This window comes from Geospiza fortis, unplaced genomic scaffold (genome assembly GCF_000277835.1).
Source record: "Geospiza fortis unplaced genomic scaffold, GeoFor_1.0 scaffold70, whole genome shotgun sequence".
Lineage (NCBI taxonomy): Eukaryota > Metazoa > Chordata > Aves > Passeriformes > Thraupidae > Geospiza > Geospiza fortis.
Window position 1 is genome coordinate 7,759,636 of NW_005054317.1, and position 20,954 is coordinate 7,780,589.

At 39.9% G+C, this 20,954-nt stretch overlaps 1 protein-coding gene across 1 annotated transcript; it reads right to left on the reverse strand.

The window, feature by feature from the left end:
- Window positions 1-3,876: 3,876 nt before the first annotated feature.
- Window positions 3,877-15,732, reverse strand: TXNRD3 (thioredoxin reductase 3). The gene is made up of 15 exons (XM_005420214.3): window positions 15,594-15,732; window positions 13,890-13,999; window positions 13,591-13,707; window positions 11,740-11,812; window positions 10,735-10,854; window positions 10,195-10,337; window positions 8,675-8,790; window positions 8,341-8,566; window positions 8,031-8,123; window positions 7,532-7,608; window positions 6,825-6,981; window positions 6,509-6,616; window positions 5,539-5,634; window positions 5,225-5,359; window positions 3,877-5,096 (listed from the first exon to the last, which is right to left on the reverse strand). The coding sequence occupies exons 4-15, from the start codon at window positions 11,783-11,785 to the stop codon at window positions 5,034-5,036; spliced, it is 1,380 nt and encodes a 459-aa protein (XP_005420271.1). The 5' UTR covers window positions 11,786-11,812; window positions 13,591-13,707; window positions 13,890-13,999; window positions 15,594-15,732; the 3' UTR covers window positions 3,877-5,033.
- Window positions 15,733-20,954: the final 5,222 nt, after the last annotated feature.

The following is a 20,954-nucleotide window of genomic DNA, read 5'->3' on the forward strand; positions in this document are numbered from 1 at the left end:
AGAAACAGCTCCATGTCAAATGGATCCTGTTGGTGACATTGCCTTTAACACATCTCACTTCAGACCTCTGGAGTGCTGTGCAAACACCAACTAATCCTCTCACTCATGCAATATAAGCTTATCCTTGGAGATGTTAAGTAACCAACCCAGTCACACCACAAATGCAAGACAAAGCAAAGCTTTAACCTCTGCTGTCACAGCCCACATTAGCAAACCTGAGTACAAGGCACAAACACATCTAAAAAGTTTGCATTCCCTGCTGATTGAGGTCAGGATCAGCGAGATGAACTTCAGCTCCTGTAGAGTGCAAAATAAATTAAATGTGAACATCTCAACAGCAGAATCTTAGGCTTCCTAATTTAGAAACTCAGCTTCTTTAATAAGAGGGAGAGACAAACAGGAGCCTGAAGGGAAGGGGCTGTTTAATGATGCTTCATCCAATGTGGGAAGCAACTGGCTTAGTTCCCAAGCTTTTTTCCTCCACCTCCCTGGCCCAGCAGAGACCTTGAATGTTATGGAGATGCCAATCTGGCAATCAAGGAGCACTTTTCATCACCTTCGAGGGGAATAATCCTTTTCAAGCTTGTCCCTCAGCTGGGAGGAGGGCAGGGATTGGCAAAGGTCAATAATTTCAACATTCAAGAGCAATAGAAATGCAATTGGGCTGTAATTGAAAGCCTGGAAAGTGGCAGAGGATGGGGAAGAGAATTAAAGCAGGGGGTGTTTGCTCCAGGGAAAGTGTGGGACCTCTTTTTTTGGGGAAAGAGAGTAGGAAGTTCTCATATCCCACAGGAGAGGCAATAATCTTGTCAACAGGGACAGATGAGTAGAGGAACAGAATTAATCAGGCTGAGGGAAGTTCTTTCTGTAAAGGAATGGAACTCTGCATAGTAAAGTCTGTTTCTCAGTCTGCTCACTGGACTCTACCTACACCCAGAAAAGATGGAACATGCAGAAACATCACCTGGCAACAAACCTGGCTGATAAAGTCCCAGCAAAGCATTTTTACCACAAGCTGGTATGGGCTTTACCACGATTTTTCATCCTGCTTGAGGCAAGGGAGGCAAAGAAGAGGTGAGTGAAACCAATTCTTCCCCTCCCACCATTCCTTTTCCTCTTCTGCCCAGCCTGTGCCAGTGAGGGCTCCCTGCCCTCCTGATGCCCAACTCCAGCCCCATGACTTCCACTCCATGCCAGCTGCCAGAGCCCAGACCCCATCCCTGCTCTGCCCTCGCCCACACAGTGAGCACGCCAGCCCCAAGTCAGAGCACGTCCAAGGGAAGGTTACACAAGTGAGTCAGTGCCAAGCTCCCAAGAGTGACATTTTTACAAGACAGAGCAGTGGTGAGCCCTGCCAGCGTCTACCCACAGCCAGCAGCCCCTGTGAGAAGCACACAGCAGAGCAAGTACTGCTTAGAGGGAGTTTCTTGTCCAGGCTCTTGGGTTCTCCATGGGCTCAGCCCACTCAGCCACAGCTCAGATGCAGCAGCATAAACAGGGCAATTCCATCCCAGCAGGGTGGAGTGCCAAAGGGAGACAAACCAAATTCCTTACGCACCATACTACACACAGAATCCCCCAACTCTTGTATTTCAGAAAAGAGAGCAGTGAAGTCATAATTTTTAACCAAGTTATCTAAAGAAATAACACTTCTGTCCTCTCACTGGTCAAACCCACAAAGTTGCTATATGGTTGCAAAGTCCACAAATAAATTTTCCTAAAAGTCTTTTAAGACAAATTTTTCTATGTAGAAACTAGAATTCTTTAGATTTTCACCGCTATAACATTTGAACTGTACACAATGTAAGAAGGGCAAATTATTTCAAGAAAAGCTAGTAAAAAATACTGCAGGTCAAAACACCTCCAAACTTGGCTATCTCTACTTGAACCTCTAGATAAGTCACTTTTTTCTTTTTTATTCATATCCACCCACAATTTTACAGCTGATTTTGGTAATTTGAACATTTCTCCCCTCGCAGAGCAAGAACTACAAAGCACATGACATTCAATAGATCCACGACTATTTTTAGTTAAAATGCTTGATCCTTCCTTCCTCTGTTGTTCCCAGCTCTTGTAAGGTACATCCAGAAATTTTTCCCTTGCCAATATTCAGGGAAGGCTTGACAAGCACAGGATTTTAACATGTACTTTTAACTTCAGTTTAGAGCTAAGGAAAAAAAGCCACCCTATTTTTCAATTTTCTGCCAGTATGAGATGTGCTGAAAAAGGGTAAACACTTCAAGTCTTTGTCAAAAGCAGCTCCAAGGGGAATTGTGAGAATCAGAAGCTTTAAACAGTTCAGTTACCCAGGAAAAGTCTTTTGTGTCTAATTTTGGCATTTCATGGCTTATTACAGAATATTCAGCTCCCCCTTTTGTCTCTTACTTGCCCCCAGAGTTTTTGCACAGGCCAACTTTAGCTGCTTGTGTTACTCAAGACAAATTACAGTGCTCAAGATATAATTAAAACTTATGCTATGTGGAAAGCCATCTACTAATTTGATGATTGTCTTCAATGTTTACAATTACTACAATCATAACCACTTCTGGACCTGAAATGGATAAATTTCACCAATAAGTTAAAAAAACACAGAGCTTTGCTGTTCATCCACTGTTTCAAGAGCTCCAGTTGAGGTAGAGTGCCATAATTATCAGTGATCTAGACAAGCAGCTAAGCACAAATTCAGTCACAACTGAGCATTTTCAACTACAGCTTATAAAAGCTTCCTGGTATTAGGGCATTAATAAATACCAGTGTTTTAAGAACACAGAACAGCTCTTCAGAATTTGTTCAACAACATTTATGACAACAGAAATGTAAACACCAATTTGCAGTTAATGCCACTGCTGGAGTGTCCTTACTACCCAAATTCCAGGTATTATTTTGTTGCCACAAGTCCCACTTCTCAGATCTCACCTTCTTCTCTAACACCTACTGTCCACCTTAAAATTTTGGCTTTGATCCATAGCTTGTTGTCACAGCACATTTTATTTTACACGTGAGCCTACTGAAACACAAGTGACAGGTTCACTTCCTCCAGCTATAAGCTACTTACTGTGTACTTTAACTGGAGAGTTGAAAGCTTTAAAGAGTAACTCTGTAAAAGTTCCTGATGCCACCAGCTGTGTATCACCTAGAGCTGACAGCTGGGGCAAGCATGACAAAGGGAACATCTGCAATTAGGACACTGTTACAGATATGCAAGTGGTAATTATTGATCAATTAACACGAACCTGCAAATCAAATCTTAATTTGAAATAAAACTCAATTAGTGCTTACTAACAGCAAATTCAGGAATTAGCACTCATTGACCTGGCTTCCTCCTTCACTTCCTCTCCAGCAGGGCTACACCAGGTAAACTTTGCTATTCCCAGTCAGTTTGTCATCATTTCTACTGCACCAGAAGTAACTCCTCTGCAGCAAAGCAGCCCCTGCAGCTCAGCAAGCATCTCCCCTGTCAAGTGAAGGTATTTTGCAGTGCTACTGAGACTTTGGGTTTTGCCCAAAGTCTCCAAGAGTTACTAAACTTGAACACCAGAAAGATTTGCTGCTAACCCTACCTAGATTTTACCGAGCATCTTTGAGCTGTTTTACAGTTAAACAATACAAGGTATTCAAATCTTCTGGAATATAGAGAAATGGTATAAAACTGATCTTTCCAGTTTTAACTCACCTAAATTCAATTCTGTATCCCCAAACAGAAGCACATTTGATACCTTGAGCAAGCCCCCAAGGGTGACAAGACAACTTGTTTCTCCATTTAAAAGATTACAAGATGCACAAATCCACAGGGGTTTTAGTACTGCATGGGATACATAACATAACTCAAGCCCAATAAAATCTCAGGCAACAGAATTTATGAGGTCACACACCACAGAGTGTTGTATGCATTGTTTATTGAACTTCAAATGCCACGGTAGATCACAGATTAAATAGTTAAAAACTTGTTACTATCATACAATGTTCAGAACAGTCTTTCAAAACAGCTCTTTGGACAAAACAGAGCCAGATTCAAGCACAACTCCCCCAGGACAGAATGCTAGGGGTAGAGGAGAGCTTCAAAGTACTGACAGTACACAACACTACACAAAGCACAGCAGGTCATTGCCCTGGGCTGCCGCATGAATCAGAGCAGCTCTGCACAACATCTTCTGCCTCCCTGGGCAGGCACCTACTGTGTCAGTGGGACAGAGTCTGCTTCTCCAGGACTTCAGCATTCCACATAATAGCACAGATATAATTCTGGGTTCTGTGAGGTTTTAAATTACAGAGCTGAAACCAGATTTAAGCAAACTGACATGGCCTTGCACTTACACTCTTTAGCCTTGACACACAAGACACCTACAAATCAAATTTTTATTTTGAAGACATGATGTCACCTGAGGCCAAAAAACTGAATGTGAACAACAGTGGTGTCTTCAGCTACTTACTCTGAAGTTTTAGACTGGTTGGGGTGGGAGACTAGTGCTTGAACTGCACTGCTCAACACTGCATTCTATTTATGCCATCTTGTCTCAACTGAACATACAAGTATAACAAAATGCATCAAAAAGATAAATCAGTCAACTGTAAACTGTTGGCAAGAATCACTCAATTATGTATTTGTCATCTATTTCAAGCATTTGTACAAGACACTGGAACTAGAAGCATTAGCTTTAATTTGTGCAATTTAAGAATTTCCTTCAGGAGGAGTTCAGTCATCTGACTAGACACGAAGCTCCCAGCCTTGCCTGGCAGTCATCAGTCGTAGCTCACCTCACAAGAAGATTTTGAGCAACAACGTCAAGAAAGCACCGCAGTGCTAATCCAGGCAAAGTCAGGATTCACAGTCTGAGATTTTTCTGCTGCTTTACTGCTCCATGTGCAACACAGCTCGTGCTGAGGAAGCCTCTCCAAGGCACCACTCCCAGCTGCAGCACCCACAGCGGCACTGATGCAAACCTTTACACTTCTGCAAAGCAGTTGGATGTATTAGAGCTTCCACAGGACCGAGAGTGCACAGCATGGAAACACGTAAAACAGCAGGTTTAACCTCAGCAGCCCTTCTGAGTGATGTCCTGGCCAGAAGATTTGGTAATATCCATTGTAGTGAACACCTGGAAGAGACCAAAACAAGAGCTTATTTACTGTTGCCTGCATCATCATCCACATGGCTACTGATCTTTTTGTAAAACTGCCTTCAAGAGAAGGTTTTAAATCAGGCTGTGCCTTCCCCCTTTCTCACCTCTGCACAAGTAGGATGGATACCAATTGTTTCATCAAGTAATTCTTTGGTGAGACCACATTTAATTGCAGCAGCAAAACCTTGTGTAACTTCACCAGCATTGGGTCCAAGAACATGCAGTCCTATCACACGGTTCTGCAGAACAGGTGAGAGAAAAATATGAGCTAGCACCAAGCAAAGTTTGACAAATAAAAATGTTACACAAGCAGGTCAATAGCAGAGTCTTTAAGAAAAAATTAACTACTTCAAATAAAGTAGTTCTGCAGTTCTTTCCACTTCAAGAATACCCTCAGCATATCCATCCTGCTACTTACATTGTCCTGTTTATTGCAGATAACCTTTGCATAGCAGGTATTGTTATCTCTGCCTGGCACTGTCCATTCAAGTGGCCAGAACAAAGTGTGATAAACCTGGGAGAAAAGCAAGAAAAAGAGCATTAGAATTTCATTGATTTAGTCAGGCACAATTCCACTTTTTAGTATCTTTATAAACAGGTGGTTTGACATTTAACCCACTATATTCTTGTCTATAACAAATGAGATGAGTAATTTTTTTTCCACTCAGCCCACAGAGTCCATACTCCAAAACTCAGCAGAGGAAGACTTGACTCAAAACATGTAGCTCAGATTTAAATGTCTAATAAAACAGCTACAATATATAGTAGTTGCAAATCAAACTTTCAGAAAGAGAAGTACAAAATTAATATCCAGTTACTGTAAGTTTAAACCTACTATGCAAAACAGTGAGAGCAGAAGCTCAATAATGTCAAGTGATTTTGAAAGATATAAGGAATTAAACACAAGGCATGCAAGCAGCTGCCTCAAAACTCCTTAGAGATATGTAGAAGCCAGAAATTACCATAAAATAGGGAAGATATCCCCAATACTCCTATAGACATACGTTTAGGTCAGCAAAAAATAAATTCACAACTCAAGTACAGTGAACCAGCAGAAAATAGTTCATCCCAGGAGTTTGGTACACTTCAGCAATAAAAGCTTTTAATTCATGACAACAAAAACCACTCCTACAGCTCTGCAACCCAAGTCTGGCCTCCTGAGGTCAAATGCTTCTCTCAGCCACCTGCAAATGGTTATGCACAATTCTAATGGCATTAAGTCCAGTCCTGGGTTTCTGTGTACCTTGTTGGCCAGATGAAAACACAGCCACAACAATTCTACCTGTCTAAACTTCTAATCTTGTAAATCTATGCCTTGAGACTAAAGCAGCAAGGTCCAAGAAAAACACCCTCAAGCTACAAGTTAATTGACTCTTGGGTGTTCTTACCTCCAAGTTTTGCTCTCCATATTCATCTATGGCTTTTTGTTCAGGATACCCACAGCTGCCATACTCTAAAGGGGTAAACACTGTTGTTGGTACATTGATATAGTCACACTAAAAATAAAAATAAAAAATCATATTTAGACTATGCAAGTTCTATACACTACATAACAGAAAAAGTTATATAAGAACTTTTCTTCTTTTTTACAAAATACTTGCAGAACTAACAGATAAGTGGATAAATTAACTCATGTTACTGCAGTTTTGAGGTAAAAAGCATCTTATTGAGAAATAAGTTGAAGTTGTCTGCTTATAGCTTTACCTTTTTGGAACTACCCCCATACAGCCTTTGGGCCAGCAGTCTCCCTGCCTGAATGGCAACTGGAGTAAGTTCAAGCTTTCCATCCAAGATATCCCCAATTGCATAAACATAAGGCACATTGGTTTGTTCTTCATCATTTACAGGGACTTTGCCATTCCTTTAAAACAAACAGAAGACCACAGAATTCAGCATCACAACTTTTCTCAGATCTCTGTAAAAAAACAGGGGAGAAACTCTATTCTAACTACTGAGCTCATTTCATTAAATATCTTTATGCCTTTTTTACTTAAACTGCAGACTCTTCAGAGCATCAATCACCTGCAACTCTGACACATTGCTGAAGTCTGTATTCAGTGGGCCAGTTCAGACATGAACAACAGTGCCTGGCTGATGGCAGTCAAGCTACTCAGACATCTTTGGACTCACAATCTTTCACCTGATTATTTATTATACAACTCTGTGCTTTCAGCACAATGATCAACTAGTATGTATTCACTCAGAATAGTTATTTTACAAAGTACATACTGAAGAAATTAAGTTAATGGACAATTATACTCAAATTCAGAACAAAAAAGTTATCAAAGGTTCACATTAATTGTCATATAAAAGAGCGGGAATTAAAAGACCATCAGTATCATAAGCTATTTTTACAGAGGTAAAAAAACATCCTTGCATTTAGTGGTTTTAGGGATTTCAGTAATACTCACTTCTCATTGATTTTGACACCAATTGTCTGTAAACCAATATTCCTGGTACACGCATCACGACCAATGGCTAGCAAAACCTAAAAAAAGCCCAAATTGAATGTAATAACTTTACACAAGAGAAGTATAACATAAGACTTCCCTTGGTCTTTCAGGGAAAAAACTGAAGCATATGAATAAAATGACTTCCAAATTATTTTTTCCAAAATTTGAAAGAGCCACCAACAACTCTCTTCCAGGTATAACTTGTTTTAGAGATGTAACAAACAGAAAAGCCAAAACAAAAACAGAAGCAACCACACTGTTTATATGAACTAAACTCCAGGATGACATGGTTCAACTAAAGACAAATACTGAATTTCCACTTTTTTTTTTTTTTCTGCCAGTAAATTACATGAACAACTTTTTAAGGAGGAGTTCCCTTCAAGTTGTTCAAGAAAAGGTATTTCAATACTATTCATGTGCATCAATAGCCATTTATTTCAAATCCAGACATGCTTACGGTGTTATATTCTTCTTCAAGGGTTTCCGATCCCTCAGTAGACTTTGCTGTCACTTTCAGTCTTCCTGGCATTCCTTGCTCCAGCTGCTCAACCTGTGCAAATTTTTGTAAGCTTAGAATGACCTGAAGCAGCAGAGCTCACTTCCATTGTCATTCAAGCCTTGACCTACTAATCTATCATTAAGTAGTTAAAAAAGCTCAGTCTCATAAAACATTTATTTCTGCACAGAGCCAAAGCCTTCCCAGACAACACCCGCATTTTACATGTGCTGTTTAAAGCAATGATGTGTTAAGAGAAGAAAGCACTTGCCTGAACAGGTACAAACTTCCTGATGAACTTCACACCATGTGTTTCCATGTAGGCTCCAACCTTTTCTGCCATTTCTTGATCGAAGCCTCGCAGAAGAATGGAACGGACCATCACAGTGACATCCAGCCCCAGGCCAGCCAGAAACCCTGCACACTCCAGAGCCACGTAGGAAGCACCCACAACCAGAGTCTTGCCAGGGCAGTAAGGCAGGGAGAAAAGGTCATCACTGAAAAGAGAAGTCTAAGTAAGTTACAAGGTCCTTGCAACACAAGCTTGTTTGATTTGGCAAACACTAGAGCAGACAAGTTCAGTCTTTTGTGCCTTTTCATCTCACCTTGTAATGCAGAATTCTTTATCTCCAGGGATACCCAGGTATCTTGGCCTTTCTCCTGTAGCCAGCACAAAAGTCTCTGCTGTGTGATAGGTTACTTGTCCCTTTCTGTTAGTTGCCTGTTGATCAAGACACAGTTAAGGCTGATGTTTCCATATGCTTTAAGATAAAAATTATGTAATCCTTTCCTTAATTATTGTAGATATGTCTAAAAATCAAGAATAAGCAGTTTGAAACAAGAACAAACGCATTTAGAGATGCCATACGGGTCATTGAAGAACAACAGGTTTAAACAACTGACTATCAGGCTTCTCTTCCAGTAGAGCACTTAAAATCATTTACTCTTTGAATCCTGCCCATTTTAACTACTAAGTTAGATGGGACTACTCATAACAACTTGACTTCCGAGTTGTTAAAAGCCACAACAAATTAAGACACCCTCTTTATCCCCACAATAAAAGGCCAATGTAATGTGAGGGACAGAATAAAATGAATTAGTCCTTCGGCTAAAGTAAAAAAAAGTAACTAAAAAAAAAAGGTAACTAGTTACACGATTTTAGTTCAGAGGACCTAAGACCCAACCTTGCATGAATTCTAACCAATTTCAACTCTAGAGATGTTTGATCTTTGGAAATTCCATCTTGCCAATCCACCTCTCCCAGAACCTGACCTTCATTCTTGCTCTTTGTTAGTTTTCCATCACAGATGAAGGGAAATATTTTCCCCATCGAGTCAACAGGTAATTCAGGTTGGAAAGGATCTCAGGAGGTCATCTAGTCCAGCCTCCTGCTGGGAAGTCTCTCTGTTCTCCTTCATTTATTGATTAAGGACACTTAAGTGGCTTGGACACTTGAACAGGTGGTACATAAGGTAAATTGAATTTACTATTATCTTTCAGTGCCGAGCTCTTGGTTTAAAACACAAGTAGTTCAGCCTTGATATTGCAAAGAGACAATTACACCCACTGAGTGCAACAGTTGCCTTCAATATGCACTTCTAGGTTAACCTTGCTTCAGTATGCTCACCTATAGCAAGATTGGCAGAACAAGCTTTGTCTTGCCAAACTGACACTTTAATTTGTATGCTGATACAGCACAAGGTTCTAGCAGAGCTCTTATGCAAGCGCTTAATCTAAATTTAATTTCAATAGTTTTTATGCTTTAGTATGAGGATTTTCCAAGTTGCAAAACCACACAGCGGGAGTTTCCTTTCTTTTCCCTCCCTCCTCACTCAGGCTGCTGAAATCAGTCATGAAGGTAGAAACTGAGACCACCTTCCTTTACTCTACAAGACACAGGTTTATACATATCCACATCACTCTTACAGAACTAGGTTTGCAAACACTGTGGCAGGTACTAAAGCACAATAATTATTTTAATCAGTAACTTCACAAATGAGTTATTAACTTCAGTTGACCTAACTTGGCAATGTTAAGATGAAGTCTTTTTGGTGTTGAATTTTGTAAGGCAGTTCTAGAACATGAGTTTTCCCTCCCAACTAAGTATTTTAAATGCAGAGTATACCTTGATTTTGTGTGGTTCCACGAATTCTCCATAAGAATTGAGGTATGTCACAGACTTCTCTCTCAAAGACACTCGATAGCCCCAGTTTAGAGAACCAATGTAGTTCTGAACTGCTTCTACCATGGTCTCCCAGTTGTGTTTAACTGAAACAAGACACTAATTCAATAATTAAGGAAATAAAAGTGCAATGTGTGCCTTAAGAAAAAATTAACGTATTCATTGTACATCATGCTAAGAAAACGTCATTATCAGTAATGAGGATACATATTAAGGTCTTGTTCTACTATGTTAATATTTATGTGACTTGTTACTACCTAAACTAAGCCCATTCTAGAAGTTCTGCCATTTATTTCAGTTAATATAGGGAACAAAACACAATTAGCTTTAAACCCCAAAGGTTTCTATGACTCAAGGAGGACACCTTCTGATTCACCTAAAAAAAATACTGAACTCTGCCTCTAATTTATTAAGTACAAGAACAGTCTTCAGTTCAGCATCTCATCTGTACAGTCTTGGTCTTCCCTCTGTGTTCTTACCAACCTTGTTCTTCATATTGCCACCCATACTTCCTTGAATCTTGGAGTGCCTGACCCAGAAGTGCTGCTTGATGCATCAGCTTCTTGGGAATGCAACCTACATTTACACACGTGCCACCAAGTCCTAAGATGGAAAGAACCACATTATTGTTTCCATGAATGGGATTTATGCTTTCCCTAGCACATACTTTGTATACTCACTGTATCACTCAGAAAGGTTTGTATAGTCACACCAGTAACATGAAATTTCTGTTGCAAGGGACATTTTAGAATACAATGAACACACTAAGCCTGTATTTAGTTTAAGATGTTATTAGGCTCACTGGCCCAAGACAGGGAAAGCATGTCAAACATAGAGCCTGGCTGCTTACTCCACAAGGCTTCATATTTTAGTCAGGTTATCAAGTAAGCAAGGCAAAAAGCCCAGAGTTTCTCCAATTTAGTATCATCTATTATGTGGTATTTGAATATGCCTGTGTTTGAAATACTATCTACAAGAGCACATTCATTCCTTGACTCAACAGAAGTTTCACCAAAGTTTCTTACTCATTCTCATCTGCCAGTATCACTAATGAGGTCAGCCAGCAGCTGTCCTTAATTAGGAAAATGTGAGACATACATAGCCAAGGAGTCACTGTTCTAAAGGGAGCCTATCAGTTGTCTACAATATAGAACTGGATGAACTGAAAGGCAAAATATCCCCACAAACATTAGAATGTGAACATGCACGGACACACACTACCCACACATGGTTTGAAAGTGATCAAAGCTAGAAAAACTTTTGACAGAGAACAGAGATAGCAATGCCCAAAGCAGAAATAACCATCCAGAAAAGCAGCAGGCATGCCAGGCAAATAACTCTTGTTATCTGTGTACCCTCAATTCCTCAATTAGAATTGAGGGTAAGAATTACCCTCAATTCCTGAGAACACAAATCCATAATATGTGACATTTCAGTATGTATCACTGGTACTCAAACATCATCAAACACAAGATTAAAAAAGCTTACCCCATGTGGTTCCAAGAGGTGTTGGAACAACATAATCTAATACCATTACTTTCTTTCCCAAGGCAGCAGCTTCCTATAAAAGATGGAGAAGACAAGTCAGCACTACTGAACAAAGCAAGCCTGTCCACTCATTTATAGTCATGATACACTTAGCACTAATAGGTTTCCTTTACTACCTTCACCAGTTAGTCATTAACATACATGGCTCTTCTGCCTCCTTCCCTAGACAAAAACCGAAATCCCTAAAGAACTGACTTTTTTCCAAACTTTGAATGGCTCCTTTCATGTTCAATGCTACATCAAGATCATCCTATGCTGTCAAAAGCTACGGTCTGAAAAAGGTATGAGATGGGCTCTCTTCTACCTCACCTAAAGAAACACTTAAACTGTTAGCTCTGCTTTCCATTCAGAAGGACAGAACTGACTTGGCATGTTCATGCATGGAAAAGAAGGTGACACACTGGAGACATTTCAATGGAGCACCACCATGATGTTCAAGGGGCTAGAGCACACCACCTACGAGAAGGACAAGGGAATTGGACACATTCAACCTGGAGAACAACTGAATTTGGAGAAGACACAAGAGCAACTTTCTAGTGCCTATGAGAAGTACACTAAGATGACTGTGCCAGGCTCTTCACAGTGGCCAAGTAGCAAAGGGACAAAAGACAATGGCTTTAAGTTGAAACAAGAGACTCAGACTGGATATAAGGAACTTTCACACCATGAGGACAACCAAAGAGGTTCCCCAGAAAGGCTGTGCCATCTCCACCCCTGGCTTATTTCAAATGAATGAGTCCCTGCACAATCCTGTGTGACTTCACAGTTGACCTTGCCTGGAGCAAGGAGCTTACACTAGATATTCTTCTCATGTCCAGTCCAACCTGAATAAGCCTATTCCTCTATCCAAGCAATTACCATTGTTTGATTTTTCAAGCACTTAAATCAAATCTCTAGTGCCTCCAATCTCTTTAAGAACATCAACTGCAATCCTGCCTCAAACAAAGTTTAGCTGGCTGGCTTATATTTTGTGAATACTACTCTGAACAATTTGGCAATTAGCACCAAGTTTACAACTGATGTCCCAGAAGGTACTGTGAGGAAAGATCTGAACATTCTGAAAATACACAATTGGCCAACTGAAGAATTCCACTGTCAGCTCCCCCTGCCTGCTCTGTATTTTCTAATGAAGGTTGCACGTTTGGCTGTATAGTTCAGCAATTGTCAAGGCTGTCAAGAAGAGCCTCACCCTGCCCAAGACATAAACTGACAGTTTAGGATCTGGCTGAGAGATGGGAGCATGTGTCCAAATCCCTTGGGTAGCAGAGAAAACCAAATCTGGACCTTAGGTCCTGAGGCACTCTGAACAACAGCTAATTGTGTAAGAGCTACACAGTCTCAGCTTGCCTTTCTGAGAAAGCACCTAAAAAGGGAACTAAAGAGTGAAGCAGCTCCTTGAAGGGGACTGCTGGAAGCACTTAATTTTAGATGACCGGTGATACTGAACCCTAAACTGTCAAAAGACTTCAACAGCAGCCCTTAAGGTTTCTAGATTACTGTTTGGAAGTACCTGTGTATTACACATGCAGAAGAGATAGTTAAAAAACATTTGGTTCCACCCTCAGCCAGAAAACTAAAACCTATTATTAGGATCAAGAGCTGAATAGACATTGGCTACAAACTGGTCCCTTTAATACACATTACTAGACCACTATTGGTTCATTAATTAACAAGTTGAACAGTAATACTCATCAAAATATAGACTGTTTTATACCAACATAATTAATAGAGAGCAAGTTTTGAATAAGTTTTACATACCACCTGTTCTCTAATGTTATTTTCACATCCTACCTTAGAACACGCAAGTCCACCTGAGCCACCACCAATAATAATGAGATCATATTCATAGGGTTCTGTAATGGTTTGGTTATCCCCAAGGAGCTTCTGCAGTGATCCATCCTTATAAGCCTAGGAGAGAAAAAGAAATAAATAATCAAATTAGCACACATGTTTCTGAGCAAACAACTGATAACACTGCCTCCTCTGACTGACATCACCCAGTCTGCTGTGTCACACAATATTTCACTACAACCAAACAGCAAATTCACTCAGTCTTGTCCACTTCCAGCTGATTTTTAAAGCCAGGTTACCTGGTATGTTGCATCACAGCCACCAATGTGAGTTCCATTCACAAATACATTAGGCACAGTCCTCTGGTTGGTCAGCTCTGCCAATACTTGCTGAATACTGGCTCCATCCTCTAAGGATAAAAGAAATGTACATTATAAACAGATTTGAGCAACAGAGGTTTTAGAACAACCTGAAGTATTAAAGGTTTGGACTGTGAGACACTGGAGGCCTGCCAAGACAACAATTTTATAATAAAACATTCCATTTGCAGGTTTCCTGGACATAAGCAAGTCTTCAGAAACTGCTTCTCAAAGGAGCAGGCTTAAATACAAAAATTAAATTATATTTCAAGCCACAATTCTACAGAATGGAGTAATGCTGAAGTAGTAAGAGTTTAGCTCTTCTATTTCAAGGATTTTTATCTCTTACAGTGTCACATTTGTTGCTACACATTACAGTGTTCACTACACAAAAATTCTTTTGCAGCTATCACAGAAGATCACACAGACACAGTTTCTTTCATGAGAACTTCTTATTTTGGAGTATGGTCTGCGCACAGGAACATAATTTTGCCCAGCAGCTTTCTATTATGAGACAATGGGTAAGGGAAGTATGAACATGCTTTTCTACTTACCCTAAAGCTACCTTCCTCCTTTTTCTACCCACCACATTGTCAGAAGCTTTCTAGTTTTAAAATTATCATTGCTTGACCTCACCTGCCATCTGAATCATCAGCACCTACACACAGGCTCAATTTAGATCTCTCAGCAGTTAATGTGGGAATAGGAATTTACAGTAATCACTCTGACTAAACTTTTTATTCCAAGATTGTATCTACTAAGTATCAGTAATCAGAGCATCTGCAAGGGAAATATATTATTAATTAGAAGTAATTTCAGGAAAAAAAGGGCTGTGCATTGTATTTTACATATCTTAGGCTATAATTAATTTACAGTATGACAACTTGAATAAGAAGCAAAAGTAACTAAGAAGAGATGAATAAATAGCTACATTTCTCCCAAACATTGGTTAGGCAAAAATAAAAACTTCAAAAAGGCATTAGGACTTTAAAAAAAACATTGGTAATTTAAGTTTTGTGCAGAAAAAAACCAGACACTCAACAGTTTACCAAAAGTGCATTTAAGAGCTCAGTAAAAAACATATAAGAAACTATTTGTTCCTAAAACTACATTAAAAACTACATGCATTATGTTCATATACAGATAAGGCACTGCACATGTCCTAAAACTAAAGCAGCTTGGGCTTTAAGGAAAAAAACAACTTGAAACTTGGCAGCAGCCAAGTTGCTGGAATTTACCCTTCCTTCCAGTGACTCAGCACTTTTCCCAAAGAAGGTCACCAATATACCAAGTCAAACATGAACAATTCATCTGAAGCCATAAGAGAACCAGGAGTAGGAAAAAAAATTACAGACTTATTCCCCAGAAGCCATAGCTCCTTGGACAGAAATCAGATCTCACATTCTCTATCACCTGATGGTTTTTACAGTCAAAGCCTTCAGTTGTATTAAAAACACATCCTATATAAAAACCACATTGAAGCCTAATTGCCTTTATCTCTACATATATTAAAATGTATTTTACTTGTTTCACATGTTCCCCAGTTAATTCAAGACAGCTTAAGGAATCATGCAGCTTAAGGAATCACTCATTTTTAGTTACATTAAGCAGCAGCATGTGACACATTTTTTTTCTCCTACTCACCAGTTACATCCAGTTCCAGAGCATAGTAGTCCACATGCAGGGAGCGGAAGAGTTCCTTCACCTGCAACAGGAACAGACACCAGGGCAGTGCAAAGGTTTCTCAGCTCAGGGTACAACTTCCCTGCTGGACACACACAGGACACCTCTAAGGCTCAGTTACTGAGCTCTGAGGCACAGGCTCCACACAGCTTTGGTAGTTTGTTCTATGTTTTGTGTGTTCCTCACTTAAAGCCAGAGCATTTAACCTTCCAATACAAGTCCCATTACCTTAAGAAAAAGCTTCTAGTACAATTTGCTTAGCTGCTGACTTCTCCACCTGTGACATACCAAAATCCATGGAAGTGACTGCCATATCAAAAAACAAAGAGGAGAGATAAAGCAGCAGCAAGATTCCCTGCTAATACTAAGGAAAAAAAAAAAAAGGGAGGAGAGGATAATAAGCCAAACAAAATGCTATCAAGGAAACTTTAAAAAAAAGCAGCAGAAAGAAGGAACAGGTTCCAAATACTGAGTACTCAGCACTCGGCTGGGTGCTTTTTTAAGCTCAGTTCTGGATGGACAAAATGTATCATTACCTGATTCAAATCAGGCAATCTTTTAGAAACAAGATTTCTACAGTAACATTTTTTGTGAAGCGGGCATGTGAAAACAGCTCTAGCAAGAGTCACTGAACGTCTGTGGATGGACCCACTTGCCAGCATGGAGTCTGAACATTTTAAAATCAGCTTTCTGAGGAACCTCAAATTTATTGACAGAGCTTCATCAAGAGTATGTTGAGGCCCATCTAGTAAGTTTAAAGATGTCTAACACACAGGGAATAAAATGTTTTTAATACTGCTGTGACTCACACTGTTACTATACTGAATACTGAGTATTCCAGTGTTTTCTGATTAAGTTTCAGCTTTATGTAGACAAACAAGATTTTGTATTCTCTACCAACAACAAATTAAGTTTCTGAGCACATCATATATCAACCGTAACATTCAAAAAAAAAGCTTTGCCTCTGTAACTGATTGTATTGGTTCTATAGCTTTAGAATAGTGGAAGTTCTAAGGGACCTTTTCAGGCCACCTGCATGAACTCCCTGCTCAAAGCAGAGCCAAATGTGAAGGCTGATGACATTGCTCAAGCACTGTCCTCTCACTTGGAACATCCACAAGGACAAAGACACCAGAACTTCCCTGGGCTGGCTCAACATTTGACCATCCTCAAAGTAAAGAACTTCCATTTTATCCCACTGGAGTGTCTGCCATTGCAACTTATGTTTGTTGGTTCCTCTCCTTTCACTCTGCAACTTGAATAACAGTCTGGTTGTCTTCCCACTTGTCAGCTGAAAGCAGCAACTAAAACTCCTGGTCAGCCTTACCAAGGTTCAACAAACTGAGCTCCTCCTTCACACATTCAGCGTGTGCGATACTCCAGTCCTCTAACCATCTAGATGATCCTTGAAATTTTTTGTCCTAAGCTCACCATTACCTTCAGGCTTGCCTCCTGGAATAATTGCAGCTACAGGCAGAATGAAAGGGAAACAGCAGTGGAAGCACTCCAGACCTCCTGTTCTGCATCTGCTGTTACAAATCCCAAAGTAAATGCCATGCAAGATCCAAAAAGCAAAGCTTAAAGTGATTGCTACTAGGAAGTGCTAAGAATGCAGAGGCAAATCAGAAAATTTGCTGCTTGGCTGCTGGTTTAGTTTGCAGCAAAGCAGCGGAGGAAAAAGCAAGTGTTCATTAGTTTCTGTTTTCTTTTTTAAAAAATTCTGCCAAAACATTGCAACGGCAGCTGGCAGGAAGGAGGACAAGACAGAACATTATTAAAGCAAGAAAGATTACACTCAAGAAAGGACAGATTTAAGGCATTTAGACCACCTTTATTCTCTATTGAAGGTACTCAGTAGAGAGAAAAAAAATCAGACAAATGCCAGCATCCTAATTAGAGCTAACTGTTGCACTTCACACTTATGAACAAATCATACTTGTGTTGTGCTGATGAAACTGAAGGAAGGATCATAGCAGGCACATGAGCAGTTACAAAATCTTCAATGCAGGCAAGAGATAATAGATGACTTTGGTTTGGAGAAGGAAATGATTAGGAGGAGTAGAAAGATAACACACTAATCATGACTAATATCAAGATAAGCTGAACAGGAAATGATTTCTCAGAAATACTCACTGGAGCACTCAGCAATAACTGCATTTACCAGAAAACAACTTTGAAATGAAAAGGAAGTAAATCTCCCTGGGGAACACAACCAGAAAACTTACTGCTATCTGGCATTGTAAAAGCCAAGATTAAAATGAGATCAAAGGAGTTGTTAGACCAACTAATGAAAAAGAAAATCTACTGAAAACTTTGAACCCAATAAAACTAATACCAACTCAGGTCAAGAAATTCCTGTGTCACACACACATATACACCACTGGAAACTTCAGCAGTGTGCTGTGAGATTTTCTTACTTACAGCCCAAAGACAGAACTATCATTTCTCCAAATGTCTGGGATGGGATACAAGGCTGCAGCCACTGATAGAAGCATTTACTTCCCTTTTCACCAAAGCAATGGCCTCAGTTACCTACTAAACCCTTTCAGTTTTCTCAAGAAGTGATGGACTAGAAACACTTCCAAGTATTACTAAACAATAGATAATTCCTCTGAAACCAAGAAATTAGTCTAGCTTTAGGAAATGCTTCCCAGAGATACTTTCTGTCACTAGGGAGCTAAGCAGGTTTGAGATAAGCTTCACATCATAAAATAATAATGGCATGTCCTAGGTCTGCTTTTTCAAGTATCAGCTAACACTCCATAATAGCTACAGCTGAATTGGCCAGAACCCCCCGAGGACAGAGAATGTAACCTGTAATTGCATAAAATATAACTAAAATAACCAGTAACTTTATGCAATCACAGCTGTTGCTCCTAAAATATCAACATATCACAGTGTTCAGCCTTGCCATTTTTTCATGCTAAAAAACTATGTTTTCTTTATGCATTTCTATCTTACTTATTATCTTTTCTGGATGCTAAGCAATTGAAGAAACAGCCAAGTTAAATTATGACAAGGAAGTAATTCTACCACCACCCCCTCTCTACCACTGCCCTGTTAAAGCAGTTGAACAACAAATTGCATTTGCAGAAGAACAACAGCACAATTGCCAAGTCATGCTATTAGCTAACCTGAATACAATCACCTACCTAATTCACTTAGGGCATTTATTTGCAGTTGTGTTTCTAAAGAAAAGTGCCATTTTAATTTTCTTCTAGCATGGCTACCTCCACTTGAAATAGAGAATTCTTTCCACCCCCAAATTAGGTACTTTCAGACCATGAGCACTAAACATCTTTTTCTATTAATCCTACCAAAAGCACACTGCTAACAACCATCCACAGTAAAAGATAATACAATGCACACTATTCATATCTGTCTAAGAACTCAGAGCTATGTGATTACAGCCTAAGTACCCAAGCTGTAACTACACTTCCAAATTATATTCACTTCATTAATTCTATAGACTTGATCAGCTAACAAGAATCCTGCATTGTTTTCCCATTCCTTTCACTAATTTCTAAGTCTCTGGTAAGAGGGATTGTTAATACCCTTAGTGTTACAGATATTCCTCTGTTTTATCACTTGATGTCTCATGAGAGGCTTCCTTCTTCCATAACCTTTCTTCTTCTAATTGTCTGTCTGCAATCTATACCCCTTCTCCACATTTTCTTTGTTATATTACCGTTCTGTTCCAAGCAGGAAAATAAGCCAAGGAAATCTGACTAGCAGGCCAGCCACCTCTTCTTCCCCCAGCCCTATTTATGACCTGTTTCTTCACAAAAATTCACACAGCATTTTTCAAATCCCCCTCCTAGAAAGGGCCATGACAGAGGGTCCTCCTATTCCCTGTGTTCATTCTTCTTTCCCCTTTGCAAGACAATAAGGATAATATTCCTAATATTCCTCATATCTGCTTGCTTCAGGGAAGCAACCTGCCTAATAAAGAAACTATGAACAAATGCAGGAAAGAAAAATCTGGAATTTAATTACTGGACTACAATCAAGTCTCTTCCCCTCTTGTCTTAGTCAGGAGCCTCTGCAACACCACAAACAGATGAAGGAAAAAGGCACAAGGTTTAAAAAGTTACAGTGCCATCATGTGATCTCAAACCCATCAAATTGAGTGCAATGAGCATCAGCATTCACAATCACAAGCAGTAAAAGCACACAGGGCAATACTGACAGGCATGACTAGATATTTCTCAATGGGCAACTCTGAAGTCCTCAAGAAATGATTTTTCCTCAGCAGAAGATAACACTTTTGTCAGCTGGACTAGACAGAAGCGTGACTTCAACTCTTCATTTACTGAAACTTGGAGTAAGTTAAAAGGATTTGAGCTATGTACTCTGCTTTACTATCTGCCAAAAAGTTCTTAGACAGAAGGCACTGGTTTGGTTGATCCTCCCAAACACAGAAGTTTCTTTTCCCAAAACCTCTACGAAGTTGCAAGTAAGATAAGATATATTCAGTTCAGTTTTCTGCAAGGGGGTCATAATATCTCTTCCCTTCCCAGAACTAACTCTAACCCAGAAATGGGAGTGAGGCTTCTGAGTATTCCTGGTTATCAGTTCTATTGAGGAACACCAGGACTTGATCCAACAGTCCCACTTATATTCTTATACAATGGCCATATCAAATATGGTAGTATGAGGTTTAAATAAAATTCCATAACATACTTTTTGTAACTAGCCAAGAAACCCAAGGCCTACAAACCCTCCTGTGTCCTGTGTGGACTATGACCAGTCTGCTAGTATGATAAAATTCTAATGAAGGCCTTGAGTTTTCTAGTGAGTTTGGCTTACTAGTTACAGCCAGCCTGTGACATTGACGTACAGGCTTTAGGGCTAAAAAGATTAGAGCTTAAAAGATATTTTTCTCTGAACATCACAATAAACCAATAGTGCTTTTCTCTTCTTTTAAACACACACTGCGACCAGGATTTAAAACTTACGCACTTGCTACAGAGTCAACCTTAAATTTAGAAAGGGCAGAAAACTTAACTCATCCCTGCCGTGGAAAGCAGCTTTGTCCAAGCTGAACACCAATGTGGTACCCAAATTTCCAGCGAGAAAAGAACACAGCCAGCACCCTGAGCTTCGAGCAGCTGCAGAGCTGAGGAACAAGCACACTGTGCAGAACTCGCCACACATCCATCTCCCACCGTGGCAAAGCGAAAGAACTACCACGAACGCCACGGATCTTCGCCTGGTTTCGAGTAGCAAGTGGTTTTCCAGCACGTGGTGCCGGAGCGGGATGGACACAGCGCCACTTCCACACGCTCCAAAGCCCGCGGGTGCCGCCGCATGCCCACACCG